The 24,988-nt window shown below is 41.5% G+C and overlaps 1 protein-coding gene and 1 non-coding gene across 8 annotated transcripts in view; one reads left to right on the top strand and one right to left on the bottom strand.

Moving 5' to 3' along the window:
- The window catches only part of CCDC141 (coiled-coil domain containing 141), a 225,859-nt gene that overhangs the window by 17,181 nt on the left and 183,690 nt on the right, over window positions 1-24,988 (bottom strand). For 5 of the 7 annotated variants that reach the window (XM_033944939.1, XM_033944942.1, XM_033944941.1 and 2 more), the window contains one exon: window positions 15,433-16,346. In XM_033944939.1, the coding sequence (XP_033800830.1) occupies window positions 15,433-16,346 (914 nt within the window). The remainder of the gene's footprint in view (window positions 1-15,432; window positions 16,347-24,988) is intronic. The other 2 variants (XM_033944944.1, XM_033944945.1) reach the window with 2 other exon arrangements.
- LOC117361704 lies at window positions 339-466 on the top strand. The gene has a single exon (XR_004539734.1). It is a non-coding gene; the product is annotated as a U6atac minor spliceosomal RNA (small nuclear RNA).

Genomic DNA, 24,988 nt, shown 5'->3' with positions numbered 1-24,988 from the left:
CAGAACCCATCAGGTTCTTCCACTTTACCATCAATGCTACTAAAGTAGTCCAGCAGATGGTCATGATATTTCTTTTGAATATGTTATTCTACTGAACATTGCTACTATCAAAGGACAATATCAACATCATCCTTCATATCCATCTACTTCTTTATGCTAAAGGACTTGGAGACTTGGGAGGGACTGTAGAGGCGGAGGAGGCCACACTGCACATCCTTGTTAGGATTTTTTTTGTCTTTTCTGGCTTTCCCTGCCTTCACTGAGGTCTCCCTTTATAATTCTAGACCTGTTCTTGAACCTTTCCTAGCCCAATCTAGAACACTCTCTACAAGTTGCTAGTGTTGAATGCAAGGAGAAAAGGTTGGCACTCCCCTTGATAATGATAGTGATGGTCTTTGTGCCCTATACAACACGCATATGGTTACAGCATTGCCACCTACTTCATGGCTTCTAACCAAGTTTACACAGTATGGATCTCTACACAACTTCCTTTTTTTCTGCATTTGGTATTGTTACACTACTTATGCGCGGACGTGCCTTTGTTAAAAGTTTATTTTTCTATTCCTATGTATAAATTGTTCTTCCTTCCGAGCATTACTGTTTTATCTACCTATTTTATTTACCAAACACTTCAGAAACCAGTCATATTAATATTTTCTGATTGTTACTTTTTTTCAGTATTTTTTAGTTACTGTTAACCGCGTTGAGCTCCTTTCTGGCTGAAGACCCAGTATGCAAAGCTAAGTTTTTAGGTTAGTTTAGTTTAGTAATATACTGCTAAGGAGTATACCTGAGAACAGGCACAAGAAATAAGAGAGCATGTCTGAACCATTGCTCAGTGGTTACATACAGTAAACTATAGACCTATTCTGGTTTAACTTTCACTTCAGCTGTATTATTCTTTACCAGTCCCTACCCCGCTGATGACTTATATTTATCTATTGGTGTCAGATTTATTCCTGACTTTCCATTCTTCTCTGTAGCTCACAGGAAACACAGCTCCCCTCCTGGCTAATACTGGCAGCATGTACACTCTCTTCACCAGCTGCACAATTCAAAATAGCCTGCTGATGCCTATGATATGCTGCATTCCAAGGGATTTGCAATCAAAATCTATCCCAGTTTTCTCTCAATGCTACTATTCACATCCGGTGCTGTTGCTTTTGTAATTTGCTGTGACCACTTCTTATTCTAGCAAGTTACATTCTACTCATTTCTTTTATTGAGCATCCTGTACGATCTGCAGTAGCTCATATGCATGCCTTCTCCAAAGCCTACTCTGTTCATACACCTATGCGGTTTACATGTCACATACATAAAATCTTATTTCCCTGCGATTTCCATATATAACATAAACATAACTAGATAACATCATTAATATCCCCTAAATATAAAATGTCAGTATACCAAATCAAATCAGAATTCAGCAATTAAGGAAGCAAAAAGGCATTAGATCAAACGATCCATTCAAGGTAGGTGACAAAACCAATCTACATATACGGGCAAAACAAGTCAAATTCCAACAATTCAAGAATGCAAACAAGCTTTAAATCATACATTACTGTCAGCGCATTCTGAAAAAAAACATATATGAGAACAGAATGGAACTGTTCTTCAATCATTCTACAGTTCTCTTCCATTGGTACACATGTATTGCTGTACTTCTCCATGATTCACAATCAATCAGAGACTTCCCTAGAATCTTCCCTAAGGAAGTCCCTGATTGGTTGAAGCACCCCAGGCCCCTCCCAAGGGAGGAGCCCAAGGTGCCTTAGCCAATAAGGGCCTTAGGCCCCTCCCCGTGCATCAGATGATGTGCTGGGGCGTGGCCTAAGGCTGCTATGGCATAATGGCCAGTGGAGCAGCAGGAACAGGAGGATTTTGCGCTTCCTCCTGCTCCCAAAGGTGGATCGGGGAGGCCTAAGGAGCAGAAGGGACCGGGCATCCCTCCTGCTCCAAAAGATTTGTCAGGTACACTGAGGGGGTGGGCCGGGTCCATCCGTCTTGCTCGACCAGGGGTGGGCCGGTTGTGAGTGAGGCAGAGGAGCTGGTGGGCCAGTCGGGTTTGATCAGGGGGATTGTCAGGCTGTGGTCTTGGGGCGGTGGGTGGGCTACTGTAGACTTTCCTGCTCTCTACCTTCCCTGATTCCCCCGGCTCTCCTGCTGTCTGCCGCCGTTCCCTGCAGTGCAGGCCCACTTTAAAACCACGGGCTTGCACTGCGGGGAAGGGCGGCAGAGAGCAGGAGAGTCAGGGCGAGCAGGCAGGAGACATAGGGGCAGAGCAGGCAGGAGAGATCTGGGCAGAGCCCTGACAGCAGTGACAGGCTGCTTTTCCTGTCACTACTGTCAAGGTCTGCGCATGAGTGGGGATTGCACATTTGCGATCCCTGCTCGCAAATAAGGGCGTTCTTCCAATCGCCCCCATTTGAATATGACTGATTTATGAATCAGAAAACAATGAACAGACTGCAGATAATGTACAAGATCAGGCGTTGTTTATTAGTAAATGCAGTAACATATACAACCTTATAGGGACTTGGTTGGCTATAAAGTTGTATATGTTACTGCATTTACTAATAAACAACGCCTGCATTTTGTACATTATCTGCAGTCTGTTCGTTGTTTTCTGGTTGCTGTTGTTTACTGCAGACTACGTTGGATTTTCTTTCTCCCTTTTGTTGATTTGTGAATCAGTCAGACCTGCCCAAATTGGAAACGGATTGTTCTGATTCAGGCAGGTTAGTGAATCTAGCCCCTCCTTCCCTTTAATTAATTTGTTTTTAATGATATAATTATTAACTTTCCCCTCCCCTTTACCCTCAAGCTCATTTTCGTATTTGTAATTTGCCTATTTAATGTTCACATTTCACCCCCTACAAAATTTATTTTAATCTTTCATTTTTAGCATTGTAAACCGGCCATGTGCACGTCGATGGCCGGTATATTAAAATTAATTAAACTTGAAACTTAAGACAGTAGCAATGTTGACTCTTTTCAAAAGCATGTGCTGAATTTGTTTCAGTGCAATCAAAATGCTACAAGGATGTTGACTTTTTGATTAGCATCTTTAGATGTTTCAGGGGCATTTGATTCTATTCATTTGCATTTATTGCTATTAAAGGTAAAGAGATTGGGTGTGAAAAGGAGAGTCCTTGAGTGCTTTTCATCTTATTTAATGGATCGTACAATGGAAGTTCTGAGTTAAGGTGATATTTATGAAGTGGTGAAAGTAGGACAAGGTGTTCCTCAAGGGTCTGCCTTATCTGCTCTTCTTTTTAATGTCTGCATGGCATCTATGGGTGAAATTGTTAAGAGATTGAATGTAGAATATCGGCTTTATGCTGATGATGTACAGTTCTTTCCTGTATATGGATAAGGAAAGGAATTTGTAAGAAAAATAAATGAATGCTTGAATGTGGTTAGTGAATGGGATGAGCCCCCAATAAGCCACCATGTCTTTACATTTATTTTCTATACTCCATAGTAACCTCTTTCTCTCCTTATTATGGTAGTTTCTTCCCGTTTCCTATGAAGCTATTCTATTCAATGGGAACCATGCTTTCATTTTACTTGGCATAATTCCCTTTCCCTAGCCATCTGTGTCTCCTGAGACATGACTGGTTTCAACTGCTCTTTTTGGTCTGGTCATCCATATATTTACATTTGCCAGTATCCATATCTTCTTTTCTTCTTGAATCCTAATGGCATCTCCCTTAACTATACTTGGATTTTCCTGCCACTATGAGGTCATGTATTATTTTACAACCTCCATACCTATAGTTTTACCTGGCTACTCCCCTTTTTTCCTCTTGTTGAGGATGGGGTTCTTCTGATTACTCATTATTTCTTTTCCTTCCATTGCCTTTGCCTACTCGTATCAGATGGTATACCTGATTTTCTTGCAAGGCAACAAGCGTTTATATTTACTTAGGGGACAACTCTCCCTCCATCACTTTCTTAAAGCTAGGGAGTCCCACATGTGAGAATAAGCTGCTTGCTTGTCTAAGGATAAAGCACAGTTACTTACTGTAACAGGTATTATTCAGGGACAGCAGGCAGGTATTCTTACAACCTGCCCACCTCTCCTAGTTGGCTTCTTCACTTGGGCATAGAACTGAAGACTGCGCAAGCTGGTTTCGGGCGGGAAAGCACTCGTGCATACGCGGTGCAGGCAGTCTCAAAGTTCGTTAAAAGCTTAAAATGACAGTACACTTTACCACTGTCCAAACCGGGCTCCCTGGATGATGTCACCCATATGTGAGAATATCTGCCTGCTGTCCCTTGATAACACCTGTTACGGTAAATAGCTGTGCTTTTACTGATACTGTAATACACGCTTAAATTGTGGTGAGCCACCTAACCCCCAATATTCAGTGGCATTAAATCAGGTAGTTTGACTGACCATGTTGAAAGTGGGCAAGTCAGGAGTGGCATTAGAGAGGAGCCAGTAGTTTTGCGGGTGCCGGCAATATTCAGCTCAAAAGGTGTCCTAACTTGGCTGGTGTAGCTACACAGGTCCTGGCACTGAATATCAGCTGGGACCTGTATTATTCCCCAAGCTTCCTCCTGTCCCCTAAAGCACAAATACTGTGAGTTACTGCAAGGTGTTTTGGTAACCATTTTCTTAAACCTTCACTCTTGCCCCCATCGCCTCCATTTGGACCACCAGGGATATAATAATAATAATAATAAATTTATTCTTTTATACCGCCATTACCCAAGAGTTCTAGGCGGTTTACATCAAAGAAACTGAACAGTCAGCGAAGCATATACATGTAATGAGATAAAAACAGAGTAAAAGATTCAAAAATAACAATCTTAAAACAATCTAGTTCAGTGATAAATTTATCACACAAAGCAGATTTTACTAGTTTACGAAAAGAGCAATAAGACATGGCTTGATGGATGCATTCACTGAACCAACATTGTATTTTGCCTGCCTGAAATGCTAAGGTCCTTTCAAAAAAGGTCTTATATCTGACTACATTTGGTTTAGGATAAATAAATAAGTAGGCCTGGGGAGAGGGGCTCTGGACTGGGGAAGTTGGGGGGCATTCTGAGGGGAGGGGTTTGTGACTCATGGGCTGGGGAGGGGAACAGGAGGAGGCTTGGAGAATTTAAAAAAGAGTTATATGGGTCATGGCCAGTTATTCAGCTGGAACCTGCATAAGCTCTGGAGGCCAGTGCAGCAATATTTATCCCTAGATATTCAGTTCTGGGGCCCGTATGTTGTCCAGCACTGAATATCTAGAAATGATTTAGCCAACCACAGTCAGCATTTTAAAAAAATGCTGACTGTTGCTTACTGAATATCACCCAGTATGCTTATAAATTTAAACCAGACATTCATTTGTCAAGATCTGAGTTAAATTTATGAGCCTAATGCTGAAAATAAGTGCTAAGTTTCTAATTTCTTTTCCCTGTTCTAAATCTGACACTATTGCCACCCACATTTTACTTGTTGCTCTATCTGCTGGAAATCTTCAGATTCCTCTAAGTGATGAGATCTTAACTTTATATTTTTGCTGTTATAATGCCTTGAAGTTTGATCATTAGTTATACCATGTTGTCCAAAACTTGTTATTTTCAATTGCGTTTTATACAACATCTGAGGCCTCTGTTGACTTGTGAAAATTTAATCAAGTTGGTATGTGCTTTGGTAACCAGTCATCTTGATTACTGTAACGCTTTATATTTTGGCCTTACAATCAATAGCTAAAAGAGGTTTCAGCTTGTTCAGAATACTGCAGTATGCCTTATTGTGAATGGGAGAAAATCAGATTATATTACTCCCATATTGAAAGAGCTACATTGGCTACTTGCTTCTACTTGTATTACTTTTAAGGCTTTTCGCTTAAATATACCAGTATATCTTCCAAGTGTGCTTGTTAGGCCAGATCAACAACGCTTCTTTTTGCGTTCTCCTCAATAGTGTTTACTAAAGCTTCCTAAGCTCCAAACAGTTAGACTGACTTCAACTAGATGGCAAGCCTTTTGTTGTTTAGGACAATTGCTGTGGAACACACTACCAGCTGCTATTAGTAGTATTACAAGCTATTTGGGTTTTCGTAAAGCTTTAAAGACATGGTTGATGGTTGTTTAGTACTTCCTTTTCTTCTTAATATTGAAATTCATGAGCAGAATTTTTTATTGTTTTGAAGATATATGAATTTTGGGAATAGTTTTTCTGTCTTTATAGATTTTTGTAGTTTAAATACTTAGCTATAGTTGTATTTTAATATTCTTGTAAACCACTTAAATACATTGTTATAAATGGTATATAAAGTAATTATCCCAATCCAATCCAGTCCAATATTATATTGAGTATAAATTTAAGAACTCTTCCCTAGTGAATTTCTAAATAGGCTACAAAATAGTAAGCTATAAAAACCAAAATATATTTGGGAAAAAGAAAGGTAATTTAGGAAGGAAGAAAATCAAGAAAGCTTTAAGGACAGTTCTATAAGGGACTCCTAAATTTAAGTGTGTTTTTTTAGTCAAAGAGAAGTTGACAAGTTCCAAGACATTGTTTTATATGACCTTTGTGTCATCTCCGCTGTTAGGTGTTTTTTGTCCTAAATTTAGGTGCCATATATACACACTAATTTACTGTTAATTTGGCAGGAGCATGGGTGTGTTGCCTAGCGACGTGCAAAATTTATAGAATACTATTAGTTGGTGTGTTGCAAAGTGCACTTAGGCTCAGACAATCAATGCCAAATGTAAGTAGGGACCTATCATTAGGTTTGCCAAAGTGGATTTGTGCTATTATTCTATAATAGTGTAGGTGTGCCCTGAAAGCGCTTAAAGACATGAGAATTAAAGCATGCCCTTTCATGGTACCTAACATTAAGGGCTCCTTTTACTAAGGTGCGCTAGCATTTTTAGCACACGCAGGAAATTACCACGTGCTACGCTTCTAGAACTAACGCCAGCTCAATGCTGGCATTAAGGTCTAGCACACGTGGCAGTGTAGCACGCGCTATTCCGCGCGTTAAAGCCCTAACGCAGCTTAGTAAAAGGAGCCCTAAGTACCACCTTAGAGACTTGCCACTGTATACTTCAAAGAAGGTAGTTGATATTGCTACTTTACAGACCAGACTTCATATTTGATTCCACATAATATAGTGGCTGTAAATGTGGTCACATCAGTGGATGAAGGTCACAGACACAGGGCTGCAATCCATCTCATTAGACCTCCACTGTAGCTTGTGCCCAGTAGAGACAGTGAGCATAATGCCTGTGAGTCAGTGAACATTCACAGGCCATCCCCCTATCTTTCCATTTGGGATTTCTGTTAAACCAATGAAGAGTACTAGAGTCTGTGAGCACACACAGACACACTGGGCCCTGTACTGACTACTGGTATGGTACCACCACCACTGTTGCAAACCTTGTGTTTTGGATAAGAAGGGGGAGGAGAAAATGAATCAGGGGAGGGGAGTGCAGTTCTGATATTTTCTTATCATCATCTGAGTTAGATGAATGTCAAAAAAAATGAAAGAAGCAGGTAGCTCCTTATAGACCAGAGTTTTTCAACTGGTGTGCTCTGGTTACTACCCAGGTGTGCCATGGAGTTCAGGATTCCTCTCCAGGTCATAGGTGTCATTATGGCTTGACACAGAGTGGCCATCCTAAACAGAATCGGTTCAATCTGCCTCACTATTTTCTTTCTTCCACCCCTCGAGTCTCTCTCCTCTCTGCCACAATTCCACAAACTTTGTGGTTACTGGCATCTATTAGAACAGTCCTTTCTCTGGCCAGCACCTTGGTCAGGGCCGGATTTAGATGAAAAGAGGCCCTAGGCTATTCCACTTATGAGGCCCTTTCACCTCCCATTTTTAAGCTTGTAAATTTCATGAGAAATAATAAAATACATCATTACTGTGATATATATCAATATGCTAAATGAAACATGTTGTTATTGGTACTAACCTTTATAAAAAATGTGACACGGATAATAAATAAAAAAAAGTCGAGAACACTTATTTGGACATTTATTCTCAGCACCATATATAGTACTTGTAACAATAACTAATCAAACATAACACACAACATTGGCCCTTCCTATGTCCATAGTGCCCCCAGTGCGTCCTTCCTCACCTTACCCCCCCCTCCGATGCCCACCTGCCTCCCATCCCCCTTCCATTGAACACCCCTCCATGCCATCCTGCCTGCCTGCCTTCCATTAAACCCCCCCACCCTCCCTCCGATGCCAGCCTGCCTGCCTTCCATCCCCCTTCCACTGAAACCCCCCACCCCCGATACTAGTCTGGGCCGCCCTGTCCTGACAGATCTACGTTTTGCCTCTTTCCCCACAGGGCTGACGTCTTTCCCTCCCCGATCCTCCTCCCAGGGCGAGAAAAAGAAAGGGAGAAGCCGAGTCGGCGCCCCGTTGTGGCCGGAGCCGGTTCTGATCCCGAAGTGTAGAATTTCTCCTTATTTTCGGTTCAGTGTTTTAGTGTTCACTAAAATAGTGTAATTTTAATTTTGCTAACAATTTGAATGTAGGCCCCTCTTGATCTTGAGGCCCTAGGCTGAAGCCTAGTTAGCCTATAGGAAAATCCGGCCCTGACCTTGATACTTCGTTTTGATATGACTTTTATATTTGTCATGCAGGAGGAATGCAGCAGAGGTAAAGCCTTGGGATGGCCAGAGGAAGGCTTTCTAATAGCTGCCAGCAACTGCAAAATTTATAGAATCGGAGTGGAGAAGAGAGGACTGAGGAGGAAGTATAAAAAAATATTGGACTCAGGGTTGGGGGGGAGAGGGAGAGGAATACATAGAGGAAAATGAGTGAAATTCACATTAAGGAAAGAGAGGAAATATGCTGCACATAAAGAAAGGGTAAGTAAAGAAGGGAGATACTGTATAGTACACATAAAGGGAAGGGAAGAGAGGGGAGAGAGCCTTCGCATAAAGGGAAGAGGGGAGGCATACTATACATAGAGGCAAGAGAAGGGAAAAGAGGAGATATGGTACACAAAGAGAAGGGAAGAGAAAAGGGGAGACAGGCTGCACATGAAAGGAAGGGAAGATGGGAAACAGGCTGTTTGGGAAGGGAAAAGAGGAGACAGGATGAACATAAAGGGAAAGAATGGAAATGGAAGAGGAGATGAATGTTGCATCTGAAGGAATGGGAAGAGAAGAGGGTGATAGGCTGCACGTGAAGAGACCAGGAAAATAAGAAAGATTTGAAAAGGAGGCAGAGAAATTGAAGAAAGCTAAACATGAAAGATCAGTATCAAATAGTCATAGGGCAGAAGGTGAAAAAAGAAATAGCAAACGGAAAGAAGGCCCTGTAAACAGAGTTAAAAGCACAGTCAGAGGAAAGCAGAACCAAAGATTAGGAACAAGATGGAATAATAGAATCAGACTACAAAGGTAGGAAAAGTTATTTTAATTTCAGTTTAGTTAGTGAATTATGTCAGTGTTGAGAATTTAAATCTGCTGACTTTATTTTGCACTGTACAGAATATGCATTTCTTACTATTTTCTGAACTTGCATGACATGCAGAGTTTGGTATTTCTACTTTCAGTTTTTGTCTACTTGTTTTTTGTGGTTCCCTATTTTGTATCAGATAAGAGTTATGTTCTGCATCTGCAGCTGAGGTAAAGGATTCTGTTGGTATGTGATGTCTGTAGGAATCTGTAACACTCATTATTCCAGAACAAGCAGGCAGCATATTCTCACATGTGGTTGATGTCATTTATGGAAACCGGTACAGACAATGTAAAAGTGTACTATCACTTTCAAAATTTTTGAAGTCTCAAGACTGCCCATGTCGCACGTATGCCGGTGCCTTCCCTCCCAATATCGGCTCATGGGACATCACTTCTCAGTTTTCCACAGAGCTAAAAAGCTGTGTTCTTGTACAATCTTACTTTATTCCGGGACCAGTGGGTTGTTTATCTCCTCCCACCAGGGATCTGAAGGAAGCTTCAAACATATGAAGCTTTTACCCTTTCCCTCTCACACTCTACTGCTGGACATGCTCCTTCTGTACTTTCAGTCTTAAATTCCTACTGGCCAGGCAGTAGGAGCTTATCTTTTTGCTCGTGTTTCTTTTAGTGATTTTTCAGTAATTTTGGTATATCCTTGTAGCAGGAACTTGTCCCAACCTTTCTTAAAACCAGCTACGCTATCCACTCTCATCACATCCTCTGGCAACACGTTCCAGAGCTTAAGTATTCTCTGAGTGAAAAAATATTTCCTCTTATTGGTTTTAAAAGTATTTCTGTGTAACTTCATCGAGTGTCTCCTAGTCTTTGTAATTTTTGACAGAGCGAAAAATCGATCCACTTGTACCCGTTCTACTCCACTTAGGATTTTGTAGACTTCAATCCTATCTCCCCTCAGCTGTCTCTTTTCCAAGCTGAAGAACTCTAACTGGCTGTGGATGTTGCAAATCTTGTGGATTTCTATAATCCAGATTAGTGTGGAACCTATGATTTGGTGGATGACCCCCACAGTGTGCAGATTTTTCAAGCCTGCACAACTTATGGATTTAATTTCTGAAGCTGCAGTCAGATCAGCCAGCCACTGCTGAATGTTCTCTTGTGAATGACCAGAGGCCACAATCTGCCTCTTTACCTCATTACCTTGATGTGGTTCGTATCCTTTCAGATATCTGGGACAATCCAAAAGGTCCCCTGAAATGCACTTGGGCCATGGCGAGGCTTTATCCCATGGCGGATGGTTTTAACAAGCGCTTTGTTTCTCTGAAGGTGGTTTCCTCAATGGCGCAGGTCACCAAGCGCACATCTCTTCCCACAGATGGATGGGTAGTCCTGAAGGATGTTCAGGACCAACACATGGATTTCATCCTTAAATGTCTATTTGACTTGGCTGCGGCTGGTGTCAAAGCGGCGATTGCCTCATCCTTCGTTGCTCAAGCGTGTCATTCCAAGCTGCACCATTAAAGAATTCTACTAGCTCAAGAATCTATGCCAGCACCCCTCCATGAAGAGAGGGACATACATTGGACAAGTTTGGTTGTATGTTATTCCAAAATTCCATGCTCTCAAATAGAATATTGAGCATAATTTTTATATGAAGTCATTGGTGCAACAACTGTCCCAGTCTGAGCAGTACATCTTGGATAACTAATTTAACATCTTTCAACATCTCACTAATAACCTCCTGGAAACGAGTGTTTGACGCCTTTGATGTCACTTCTAGAGTTTTGGCACTGTCTATTGGTTGAAGAGACAAGCATGGCTCAGAATATCACACCTGGAAGCTAATGTGCAAATCTGTTCAGCAAACATATTGTTTGGGAGATGAACTCTTTGGAGAGAAAATAGAGAAGGTCATAAAAAAGATTACCCCTCCCTCCTGCCTCGACCACCCAGACCCCCCAGACTCCCAACTGCCCCATTTTTAAATTGAAGATAGGCAGAAGGGATGCCCACTCCCTCCTGCTGAGGTTCACCCCGCCCACATGATCCCCCCCAGCAAACTCCCCACCTTTAAATGGAAGATTGGCAGGAGGGATGCCTCCTTTGGGAGGGGCTTTAGGCACCTGGGCCAATCAGTATTAGGCTTCTTCCAGTGCATCCCACGATGCACTGGGAAGGGGAAGGCCTGCTTTTTTGAAGAGGTGAGCCTGCAGTCAGGAGGGAGTGGAGCATCCCTTCTGCCAGATTTTCATCAAAAAGGTACAGGGTTGGGGGGGTTGGTGGGTTTGGGGTTGGGTATAGGAGGTTCATAGGGGCCCTGGCATCAGGAGGGAGTGGGCATTCCTCCTGCCAATCTTCCATTTACAGGTGGGATAAGACCCATCAGCAGGAAGGAGTGGGTATCCCCCTGATTCTCTTTAAAGGTGTGGGAAAGGGGTCAGGGATATGGGTGGGGGGATTCCAGGTAGTCAAGGCAGGAGGGAGTGGGTTTCTCTTCTGTTAGTTGTTGTTGGTTTTTTTTAAGTTCGGGGATGGGGACTATCCTGGAGGGGTCCTGTTTTGTTCATCGATAACTGAAAACTGGTCAAAACCTGTTTAGCAACAATCGTTAAACGCACATGAGTTTTGTACATCTGGCATTCAGTGTTTGAGAACCCATCAAACTTCAAACTTTTCCAACACTATTGACCCAGAATGAGGGATATCTTCTCCATCCCAATCTATGCTTGTTAGTACTGTACTCACAGCAGGGTATCTCTCTCCCAATAAGTGAATACTTTTGTGCTCTCTGCTCCAGTTTCAGCTATCATTGAAGCTTTAAGAAGGCCTTCTTCTCAACGTTGCTACTGCTTTAATTTGACTCGCTTCACCCTCTGGTGTACTCTTCATTCCTTGGATACAATCACCTGTCCTGTCCCATTGGTCCTAGACTATCTTTTACACCTCTCTAACTCTAGTCTCAAGACTACTTCTATCAGAGTTTATCTCAGTGCTATAACTGCATTTCATGCACTACTGAATAAGAAACCTTTATCGTTACATCCTTTAGTGTCCAGATTCATGAAGGGCCTTTTTCATACTAAATCACCAATCAAGACTCCTCCAGTTGCTTGGGATCTTAATGTTATACTTTCCAGTCTGATGAAGTCTCCCTTTGAACCACTAGCTACTTCATCTCTCAAACACCTCGCATGAAAAGTGGTTAATCCTAATCTGCATTACATTGGCTTGAAGAGTCAGTGATCTGCAAACACTGGTGTCAGATCCACCTTACACACCATGACAGAGTGGTTCTCCATACTCATCTGAAGTTTCTCCCAAAAGGTAATCTCGGAAATTCGTCTCAAACAGTCTATAGTCCTTCCTATCTTCTTTCCAAATCCACATTCTCAAGCTGGTATGCTACACATTGGACTGTAAACGTGCTCTTGCTTATTATCTGGATCAAACCAAGCCTCACAGAACTTCTACTCAATTGTTTCTGTCATTTGATTCAAACAGACTTGGAGCTCCTGCTATCAAGAGAACCATCACCTTATTGCTGGCAGACTGTATCTCTTTTTCTATGCTTGGGCTGGACTGATGCTGAAAGGTTGTGTCACTACATAAAGTTTGAGCTATAGCCACTTCAATAGCTCACCTCTGTTTCACTCCCATTGAGGACATCTGTAAAGCATATATGTGGTCCTCTATGCATACATTCACATCCCACTACTGTTTGGAGAATCATTCCAGACAGGCTAGTCGGTTCGGCCAAGCAGTTCTACAAAATTTATTCTCTACTTAGATGCCAGCTTCTTTTCACCCTTATTCTGGAATCTAGAGAGTCCCACATATGAGAATAGGCTGCTTGCTTGTCCTGGTGGGGAAGAGTGCAACAACATGATTAAGCTAAGTTCTTAAGTATATGTACTTGGGGATATAGGAAATGAAATGAAAATTATAATTGAAGTACTTCTAATGAATGAGTGAAGCCATATGAGAGGATGAATTGAATATGTATTGAGAAAAATGAGAAGAAAGTTATTAAATTAAATTATTAAATATAAAAACAAGTTCCATAAGTAGTTAGTCACAAGACTGAGTGAGATCATATTTGTTAGTCAGGGTGGCGTTCTGAGAATCCCCAGAGTGACCCATTATTGAACACTATTTATTGTAAACTTGATTTTATATGGCAAAAGTGAAGTGATATTTTGGTGCCCTGGGATAAAGCATAGTTACTTACCTTTAACAGGTGTTATCTGAGGACAGCAGGCAGATATTTTCACACTCCTCCCAACTCCCTAATTGACTTGTTAGCTTTTTAACTGAACTGATGATCCTGTGAGCCAGCACCAGCGCAAGTACAGTATGGGCAGTCTTGAGACTTTATTTTTAATGGTTTATTCAAATGAACAAGTCAAGCACATATACACTAATATAAAATTTTACATTAACAGTGAACTAAATCCCAAATGATACAGTACCGACAAAACAGCATGAGTCCAAGTGTTGGTTCTTACAACCCAGACTCAGCATACAAAATTACCCCACAGCCTGCCCACCCCTTCCTCCCCCACCCACCCTCCCTCTTAAAGATTAACAGAAGGCAGTCTTGAGACTTAAAATTTTTTTTAAAGTGACAGTACACTTTTGCACTGTTCATACCAGGGTCTGTAGATGACGTCACCCACATGTGAGAATATCCTTGTCCTCTGATAACACCTGTTATAGGTAAGTAACTGCTATCTTGTTCCGGTTTCCCATTAGCAGATATAATGGTGCTTTAATGTATATCAGTAGCATAACTGAATGAAATAACTACTTCTGATGGTTACAGGTGGTGATGGAATGGATTTTAGTGGGGATAGATAGGTGTGTTAGATTCCAGTAGTGTGCCTTGAGATTTTTTTTTGTGCCTTGTAAGTGTGCCACGAGATGAAAAAGGTTGGAAGTCACTATTATAGACCAATCAATTTACTTCAGCATGAGCTTTTGAGGACTAGAGTCCACTTCATCAGATGCACAAAGTAGACTCTAGTCCTATAAAGCTCATTGTTCAATAAACTGGTTAGTCTATAATGTGCCATCTGCCTCTGTCATTTTTGTTATACCAGACTAACACAGCTACCTCTGTGCAAATTTAAGTGTAAAATGGGGTCATGATGGGTAAATGTTTTGGGGAAATAATGACTTAATAGCTCTTAGCTGAGAGTTAGGGTTACCAGTTGGTTCCATATTTACCCGAGGTTAATCCTGTCCTAGTTTTACCCCACTGTAATTTTGATTTTCTTAGGGAATACAAAAAGAAAATCAGACTTACAAATGGGGCAGACACAGCAATGAATTATCATTTTGGCCAAACTGGAGCTATGTAGAAAATGTGCTGAGGATAGAGGGAAAGAAGAGAGCAATGTGGGAGAGTGATGGAAAATAATTTACTGAAGCTGTATATCTTAAATATGCCTTAAACTGCTAATATAAAGGTTTGTGTGGAATGTGATGCTTAAAACTATAACATCTGCCATTATGTGGTTTGTGAGTGTGAGGTAAAAAGAAAAGAAAAAGAAAGAAAGAAAGAAATTACATTTGGGGGCTCTTTTTCTCAAGCTTAGCGCACGCTAATGGACATTAGCATGTGCCAAGTGCCATGTAGCCTATAGGTATAAAATAGGATGTACAGCATTTAGTGAACACTAATGTCTATTAGCTCATGCTAAGCTTTAGTAAAAGGGCCCCTTAATGTTTGCCAGGATATACTAGTTCAGTCCTGAAATGCTGAAAATAGGGCAGGTTTTCAAGATGTCCTCAATTAATATGTATGAAATACTGTAGATTTGCATGCAAAAGAAAGAGCTTTATTTGCTTACTACTGTATCACATGTATATTCATTAGGGTAGCCTGAAAATGTGACCTGTTTCTGGTTTTGGAGGACTGAACTTGTGCATCCTTGGTCTCTATTAACAAATCACCTGAAGTGCATCATAGTTACAAGGGGAGCTATTTATATCTTAATTATTTACTTCGCCTCATTATATGCTACCCACCAGGTCAGTGTAGGCTCTGGAAATCCTGTTACTTCTACTTCCAAAGTCACTGGAGAGCCTTCCTTTACAGTGACATTTGACAGGATCTTGGAAAAGTTGGGTGTCTGCTCTGGCAAGCTACCCATGCTGCTCTTTTCTGATGTGCTTTTAATCTCTTCTTGTGTGTCCATCTGTTTCTGACAGCTTCTGGTAGGGTCTGATTGAAACATGAGACCTGAGAATCGATCAGGGGAAGTATGCAGCATATCATTAGTTTTAGTACAATTAATGTTATCATGCAATTGCTCCTGTGTTTCAACCATGCTTTTATGCACAGAATGGGTTTGCAGATGCGTATCATGCATTTCACTCATCATGCTATAAGCAGGCTTTATTTTTAATGCATCTGTTTGGGATTTTGAAGCAGTGCTGGGATCAGGCACTGCGGATAGACAGTGAGCAAGAGGGGAATCTACTCTAAGTTTTGGATAGGACCCAGGAGTAGGGGAATAAAAACTCTCAAAATAACTGGAAGTCTTTTCCCTTCTGTGATTTGAAAGGTCAGCACAAGCAGCAGGTGTTAAGAGTTCAGACTCATCAGTCACTCTTTTGCTGCCAGTATGTAGCTGCATTTGCAAACTATAAGAGCTAACATGCAAACTGTGGGAACTATAACAGCAATGCTCCTCCTGTTCAGTTTCAGACTGGAGGAAGGTAGATTCAGGAGTCTCAGCAAGCGGTGGCAAAGAGATGTCATCAGGGGATATGCATTCATATTCATCCCCAGAAGGTGTTTCTTCTGATAAGAATTCAGGTTGAAAATCTCCTTCTGGTATTACACTACCCTCTTTGGTTGAATCTGGCAATTCTGACTCTTGTGAAACCTCCTCCACACTTGGACAAATAGTTGAAACTTTAGGTGTTTTCTTCTGTTCCTTGAAAATAAAAATTATAGAAGACATTTATTACTTCTCTTTTTGTTTGCAGAGGTAGCCCCAGTGTCTCTTCCCTTTCCCTAGCAATATTGGGCTAGATATTCAACACTATTACACTATTTAACTGGGCTAGATAGGCTCCTGCCTGGTTAAATAGTGCCAACTGGGTTGTGACATAATATTTAGTAGCATTTAACTGATTAGTGTTGCTGAATATTACATTATGTCTGACCCTCCATGATTATCTGGTTACTGCTTAGGTGGTCCAGGGGCAAAGTTAGGGTGGACCTGGAAGTTATCTGGGCATCAATCAGTGCTAGTGCCTAGATAACTAACCAAGCAAATAGGACAGCATGTAAAGCAGTCCTATGCTTGATTAGTTATCAGAGTACTGGGTGGGTTCTAGCACTGAATATAAATGGTATCCTTATAACCTCAAGTGGCCACCAGTGACCCATAAATTCAGAACTGGTAGTCAGATATGGCCTGGCACTGAATATCTGGATCTAATACAGCCTGTGGAGGTCAGCATGGGAAAAAAAAAATTGTTCATTAAAAGCCACTATCAAGGGTAGGGTAAAATTAAAGATCTGGCTTCTGATAGAGATCTTGTTGAAAATAATGTACTTTTTGATCAATATCTAGCCTGTGGCGGTCACATATATGTCTTTCCTCCCCACTCCCTCCCAGTTAAGCAGTAGTCTGCAAAATGGGCTCTCTGCCCCTCTACACAGGTGAATTTTTCCAGACTGCCTTTAAGTTCAAATTAGGAATAATGCCTCAGTGGGGAGGCTGTTTGGGAGAGAGATCTGATTTTCTAAGGCTTGATCTTTGACTAGCCTTTATTCCTAGGTGATCATAGCTCCCCTCCCACGAGGTGCTTACTGATACTATACCTAACTAGAGAGGGGATCTTCTCAGGCTGTGATACTAGATTCTAGCATTAAAATGACCAAGAACAGGGATTTTATATTCTTTTTTAATGAAGATAAGGATAAGGTGTTGGGTTACCTATGAGGTTGTTCTTATTGTGTAAAATCACTATTAGAAAGAGGCATAATAATCCGGTATCTTTATGGTAGAAAGATTTGAGTCTCTGTATAAACAGTTTTTCTTTTTCCTACATTCTATATTGTTCCAGGCAGCTAAATGCAGTGGCTCTATGAGGTAAGTCCTCTTGTGCTGGGTCCAGCATCCTATGGTTGGAGCCATGATGATTTTCCTACAGGTAACTAACTGTATGTAGAGGAGAGAAGTCTAGAACATTCCTACAAGGGACCTAAACATTTCTGGGCAAATTAATGGCTGGTGAGTTTTGCACAAAGGAGTTGAGGGATAGTAAGAGCTCCTTTGATTGGATCCTCCAAATTGTCTGGTCAGGGATAGTTCAAGGTAGCGCCACAATGTTTTGGCCATGCTTTTCAAGAGCTCTTGCATACAGTCACAGACATGGCCATCTTGAACAGGCTGTGCAGTTTTCATCCTCTCCAAGAGGTAACAGTAGTTTGGAGAAATCCTGGAATTATAGGGAACAGAATTCAGAGGCTAACTGGAAATAGTTATGGGATACCCTTCCTTACATCAGACCCTTCCCTGCAATACTTGTCATGGTTGGGCCAGATTCAGAGATTATGGGCAGTATTATTCAGGCAACTCCCTTCTTTCCTCAGGAGTGTAGTCCTGGACAAAAAAGTTTGATTGGAATAGACCTTTCCTTGTTACATACTGCTGGCTATGTTCCTTCACGGAAGCATTTGAAACCTTCTCATTGAGTGGTTGGAGACTGCTCAGGAGAATTTCTTTTCACCCTCATTGGCATAACTTTAAACTGCTGGTGAACCACAGGATTTTGGGCTTGAAAGCTTTGAGTTTACTTGTTCTTGGCAGACCTCTTTTCAGGTAATTTTTATTTATTTTTATTCTTGTATTATATAATACCTTCAAACAACTGAAGTGGAATTTATTCAGGTACAGTTGATATTTTTCTGTCCCTGGAGGGCTCACAATCTGAGTTTGTATCTGGATAATGTTGGGTAATGTGACCCAGTTTACAAGAAGTTGCAATAGCATTTGGACTGTGCTCCCCTGGTTCTCAGCCCACTGATCTAACTATTAGGCTACTCTTCCACTCCATGGATACATGGGGTCACCCCGCCTCCCCAAGGGTTACCACCAGATATTCCCAGATTATGTATCATGAATTCTTCATTGACACATCAGGCTCTCTTCTCATGAGCTAGCCATTGCCCAGTTACCTATTGGTCTGGGCATAGTAAATTCAAATATCTGACTATTTAGGACTGAGTCAGGAAAGTTTGATGGTAATCTAGGTTCTGCATGTATGGAACCCCTTGGTTGTGACTATCCTGAAAAACAATTTATTGTCTTTCCTAGTTTTTGGGGCATGAGGAGCCTTCACATCTCCTAAGAAAAATGTATTCTTGTGTCCTTGAACTTGTGAGGCTGAAGACCTCACTCCCAGTGCCCAAATCTCTCTCTTCCATGTTTTTCCTGAGAAGGGTCTTGCTTGCAGATCCTAGATGTTCCAGTAGACCTGTATGTTGTACCTTGGGCTCTGCCTAAAATATGTTTCTCTCCTGATTCAAATTCCTTTCAGTGCCACAAAGCTATTCTATTTCTATAGGAAAACCTGGAAGGAGCCTGAGCAGGCGACTTTCACAATTATCTCTGATGAGAATGGATCAGGAGTCTTCTTCATGGTTATTTTGCACTATAGAGGTGAACCTGATAGGCTGGAAGGGGAGCTATGGCCCTGATAGAGATCAGCAGATTCAAATCCAGGCCAAGGCCACAATCAACCATCTATCACTCCAATGATCCTAGCTTCTAGCTTGGAAGAAGGCAGTTTCATTGGTGGCAGGCAAGACAGTGCTATTTGTTGATAAGAGAAAAGCTGAGGGAAAGTAGCAGCCCTCAGGTGTCCTAGTAAGTATCTAATACAGTCTGGCATGGAATTTCTTTGCAGGTCCTGGCTGTAATATACATGACTGACATCATTATTGCTCAGAGGAATTTTCTGAGCCAATCCCTTTTTAGGGCCCTGAAATATAAGGACTGGAAATGGCTGTGGCTGTGGCTCTGCTTGGTGTTAACTGAGTAGATCTCATATTGATTTGGAAAAATTCCAATGCAAGCAAGTTCTTCAGCTAAAGAAAGACAAGCAGGAGATGGGGGGGGGCTGGATATCTTGGCAGAGTCAGGACTGACATCTAATATCATGCACACGTTCCTGCCTGGAGACTGGATATGCCTTGATACGTTTCTTGAAGGAGCCATTCAGGAGTGGTACTTCATTTTATCCTAGGACAATCAGGTAGCATATTCTGACATGTGGGTGACATCATCTATGGAACCTGGTACAGACAGTGCTAAAGTATACTGTAACTTTAAACTTTAGAAAGCTTTAAGACTGCCTTACCATGCATGTGCAAGTGTCTTCCCACCTAACACCGGCTCACTAAGTCATCAGTTTTTCATTTTCCACGGAGTGAAGAACAGGTATCTAAACTTTGTTGTCAAGTTTGCCTTCCCGCTTTGGTTTTTTTACTAGCTTCATTACTTCTTTCTTGTTAGTTGTTTTTTCTTTTAAATCCTTTAAAATTGTAATTAAATTTCTTTATTTTCATCTTTGGGGCCTATGGGTGTTTTTGAAACCTTTATCCCCGCCGACAGTGTCAACAGCTTTCCAGCCTTCTTTTCACTCAACCTGTGCTTCTTTGTATTTTCTGCTGGATCTCCTCTTCCCGATCTTCCAGGGCTAAAAAAACTAAACAACAAACAAGAAGAAGAATAAATGTCTTTCCAAAAAAAAAAATGTTTTATTCTTTTTTGTTCCTGCATTTTACTTTCTTTAAGAAGATATTAGGCCTGGGGTCGGATACCCAGTTAGATGGACTTTTTTCTATAGTACTGTTTCCTAGCAGTACTGATACCTCAACATCAACTTCTTCGACATCGACATCATCATCAGCATCACAGGCATATCTTGCATCGAGTCTCTTGAAGAAATGTCTTTTCTTGATGTCATTGATGCAGGAGGTCATTTCTGAAGCATGCCTCTTCTTGAGATTAACAACGCTTCGACACCGCACCTACGGTACCAGTTAAGCAGCATAAGGTACTGTGCCTCCTTTTCATGGATTGATCTTCTGAGTGGCATTGATTCCTTTCAGTACTGGAAAGCATCAATAGTTCATCAATATTATCACCAGTGTCACTGGCATTTTCAGCATTGAATCTCTCAATGCATGCCTATCATCAACACCATCATTCATCAATGCAGGCAGTCAGTTCTGAAGCACACTGTCCCTTGGGGTTTCCAGCGCTTTAACACCTATAGCACCTACAGTACCGGATTCATAGCCCTTAGTACTGGTGCAATCTCTCACCATAAGCAGAGGATCTGTATGGTAAACGACTGGCCATCAGATTACAATAAATTTGGCCTTAATGCCCCCTATTTTTTTACTTGTTGCTGACACAGCTTACTTAGCATTGGACTCTGCTCGGTACCAATCCACCATTGTGCCATTTGAATCTTTTTAACCTTAGAAGATTTTTTTTTCCCTTCATAGTAATTTTTATCTGTGTTATTTACCAACAATGGCAATGTTGGTAAATAACACGACAATGTGTTATTCTCCCTTCATAGTAATTTTTTACCAACAATGGTATTGTGCCATTTGAATCTTTTTTACCTTAATATAATTTTTTTCACTTCATAGTAATTTTCAATTTCCCGGGTCGATGTTGATGTCATTACGTTCATTGATATCTTATGTTCTGCAGTATTAACTCAAAAAATTGGGGTTGTCCTAGGATGTTTCACATGCAATACCCTGTTGGGTATATGAATGTGGCAGCTGAGCATTAGGGGTGGTATTTCCCCATTGCGGGATGTGGTACTGAGCACTTTCCCATTCACATAAAAATTTATTTTTAATTTGTGTCTGGACTGTCTCTACCCCCCCTACCTGCTTGGGCGATGGGAGACTCTCTTCTTTTGCTATTAATATAGTACTCCTCTGTTGGGTTTTTGTAATTAAAATCCTGTGATATTTACCTACATCGAGACTCAGTATCGATGCTGTTCTTGTATCTTCATTTTCAATGATCAGTACCAGTGTTTCCATTGTCTCCCTTGGTACTGGCCTAACCTCAGCATATGGTTGCAGCCTACATACAGGTTCCTGCACGCTATAGCTTAGTGATCCATATTGATTTCACAACTCTGGTGAGGCACTTTCAGTATCTTGGTCTGGGCTATCGAGTACTCTGAATTTTTCATGTATCTCTTTATCGAATACAATCTTATCCTGGACTTGATAAACCGCAATGGTCACATCAGTCTTTGCTGGTTAAATCCATTCTTGAAAGCCTCCAGCTCCAGAGTTTATGCCACTGCACAACCAGGATGTTACGGCCAGACTATGGATAAGTTAAAGACATATCTTTACCAGACTTCTATGTTGGCCAACAGAGTTCTCAATTTCAACTATTCTTTCTTGTCAGACAATTTCTTGTCTGATCAATTTCTTTGATGGGGTGACCAGAGAATTGGATAGAGGGTGTGCACTAGATGTGGTGTATTTAGATTTTAGCAAAGCCTTTGACAGTGTTCTACACAGACATCTAATAAATAAACTGAGTGCCCTTGGGATGGGTACCAAAGTGACGGGATGAGTCAGTAATTGGTTGAGTAGAAGGCTACAGAAGGTAGTGATCAATGGAGATCACCATGAGGAAAGGGATGTTACCAGTGATGTGCCTCAAGATTCTGTTCATGGGCCTGTTCTTCTTAACATTTTTATAAATGATATTGCTGAAGGGTTGTCAGGTAAGATTTGCCTCTTTGCGGATGATACTAAAATCTGCAATAGAGTAGACACACCGAATGATGTGAATAAAATGAAGAAAGACCTGGCGAAGCTTGAAGAATGGTCTGAAATTTGGCAGCTAAAATTTAATGCTAAGAAATGCAAGGTCATGCATTTGGGCTGCAAAAACCAGAGAGAATGGTACAGTTTAGGGGGTGAAGAACTTATGTGCATGACGGAAGAACGGGACTTGGGCGTGATTGTATGTGATGATCTTAAGGTGGCCAAACAGGTTGAAAAGGTGACGGTGAAAGCTAGAAGGATGCTAGGTTGCATAGGGAGAGGTATGGCCAGTAGGAAAAAGGAGGTATTGATGCCTCTGTATAAGGCTCTGGTGAGATTCATTTAGAAAAAAATATTATGTAAATATTGTGTACAATTCTGGAGGCCACACCTTCAAAAAGATATAAAAAAAAGATGGAGTCGGTCCAGAGGAAGGCTACTAAAATAGTGTGTGGTCTTCGTGATAAGACGTATGGGGACTTAAAGATTTTAATCTGTATATTTTGGAGGAAAGGAAGGAGAGGGGAGATATGATAGAGATGTTTAAATACCTACGCAATATAAATGTGCATGAGTCGAGTCTCTCATTTGAAAGGAAACTCTACATAGGATGAAATTAAGAGGTGATAGGCTCCGGAATAATCTGAGGAAATACTTTTTTATGGAAAGGGTGGTAGATGCTTGGAACAGTCTCTTGGAAGAGGTGGTGGAAACAGAGACTGTGTCTGAATTCAAGAGGGCCTGGGATAAGTACGTGGGATCTCTCAGAGAGAGAAAGAGATAATGGTTACTCTGGATGGGCAGACTAGATGGGCCATTTGGCCTTTATCTGCTGTCATGTTTCTATGTTTTTATTCCAGAGAGCTCGTACAGAACTTGACTGATTTCGGGCAGTATATTCCATTTCATCACCTGTCAGAATTTCTGGACTTGTCGACTTGGAAGGATCCACTATGTCTATAGAGTCATTCAAAGTTGGATACCTTCTTCTGCTTATTTTGAACAATCCTGTACATCAAAGGTGTTCCTTCATGGGTGTAGAGCCTACTAATCATGGAACACATCTGTTGCTTCTTTCTGTCACTGTACTTCCAACAGGAATCCATCAGGGGTGTAGAACTTTTTAAAGATGAATCACCTATTCTACCCATCATACTAACTCTGTTTCTCGCCATGCCAAGCTTCTGAACAGAGGGATTCATGCTGGGTGAGAGCTTGGATCTCTTCTTCTATTTGGAAACATTTTTATCCATCATTTGACTCTGTCTCTGTTGACACCACTCCTGATTTCGGTATCCACTCTAGGTGTAGAGCCTATAAAGTGGATGAATTTGTCTTTCACAGTTCTCCACAATCTTCGCAACACCATTCTTCCACTCAATGTTTATTTGATTGGAGTTCTCTATTCCATCTACAGGACACCTCCTTCAGCCATTGGATTTTGATGAATCTCCTCGAGAGTTTCTTTCATTGCCTTTTCACAACCTGTCAAAGATGTTATGGTTCAGAAGTGGACGATATCTCTCTCTGTCACCATGCCTTCACTGACAATTTCCTCTCTCTACAGAATTGGCCTACCACTGTACCATCAAAGTTGCTATCCTTGTAAAATCGACCAACAGGATGTTCAACATACTTTATTGAGGTTTCTATGCTTTCCTAAAAAAAAACACAAAAAACCCCCCAAAACCCAATCCCAACAACAATAGGAGAAGACTCCAATTCCTTCGTTATTCTTAAGAACTTGAAGGAGTGGGAGTGTCTGTAGAGGGAGGCCACTATCCCATCCTATTAAAGATGATCTTATGCCTTTCAGGCCTCATTTGTATTCATATCTGGTATAGCAGCAAAATTACTAGGCCTTTCATGAGCCTCTGCTTATTCATTTGTAGTTACATGCACCTATTGTGCAGCATGTCATAATGCTTTCTTCACAGTTCCTTCATTCCTGTTCTATGGCTCCATCCAGAATGGATAATCCGTTATTCCAGTTGAGACTTTCTCTATTACAAGTCTCACCTCATTTCTCTATACACTTCCCCCTTCAAATCTACGGTTTCAGCATCCGTGGATTCGGTTATTCGCAATTTTTTTTAGGGGGGAAAAAAAGATTTGTTTCAGATCTTCCTCGCCTCCCTCCCACCTTTCCCCCAGCATACTGGCCTTACTTGGTGGTCTAGTGAGGCTTTCTGGGGCAGGAGACTACTACGGGGCTTTCGGGGCAGGAGACTACTATGGGAGCTCATGGCAGCCATTTCCTATTGGCGATCTGCACGGGGCAGGAGTGTAGGAAGTTTGCTCCTGCCCCGAAAGCCCACTAGACCACCAGGTAAGGCCGACAAAGGCTGCCCAGCCCAGAGAGGAATGATTTTCACTCTGTCCAGCCCGGAGCGGGGAAAGGAGACCAAAGTACCTGCACTGGCCCTTGCAAACACACAGCATACACGGAAGGAGGCGATCGGAGGTGGAGACCACCAGGTAAGGTCCAGGGGTGGGTCAGAGCTGGCACAAAGTTATTTGCGATTTTTCACACTTCGCGGTCCGACTCTGCCCCTAACCCCCGCGAATACCGAGGGAGAAGTGTATATCTGTCATATATTCCTCTACTTCATGGCATGCTAATATCAAGTATAGGCCGCACTTTCCAAATTTTTTTTGCTACTTCCTGTAAAAAACAAAAACACCCCAGAGGGATGGTGTACATCAATGGTGGAGTTGTTGCCCATGTGGCTCAAGAGTAAA

This window comes from Geotrypetes seraphini, chromosome 5, assembly GCF_902459505.1.
Source record: "Geotrypetes seraphini chromosome 5, aGeoSer1.1, whole genome shotgun sequence".
NCBI lineage: Eukaryota > Metazoa > Chordata > Amphibia > Gymnophiona > Dermophiidae > Geotrypetes > Geotrypetes seraphini.
This window is presented reverse-complemented; position numbering and strand designations above follow the sequence as displayed.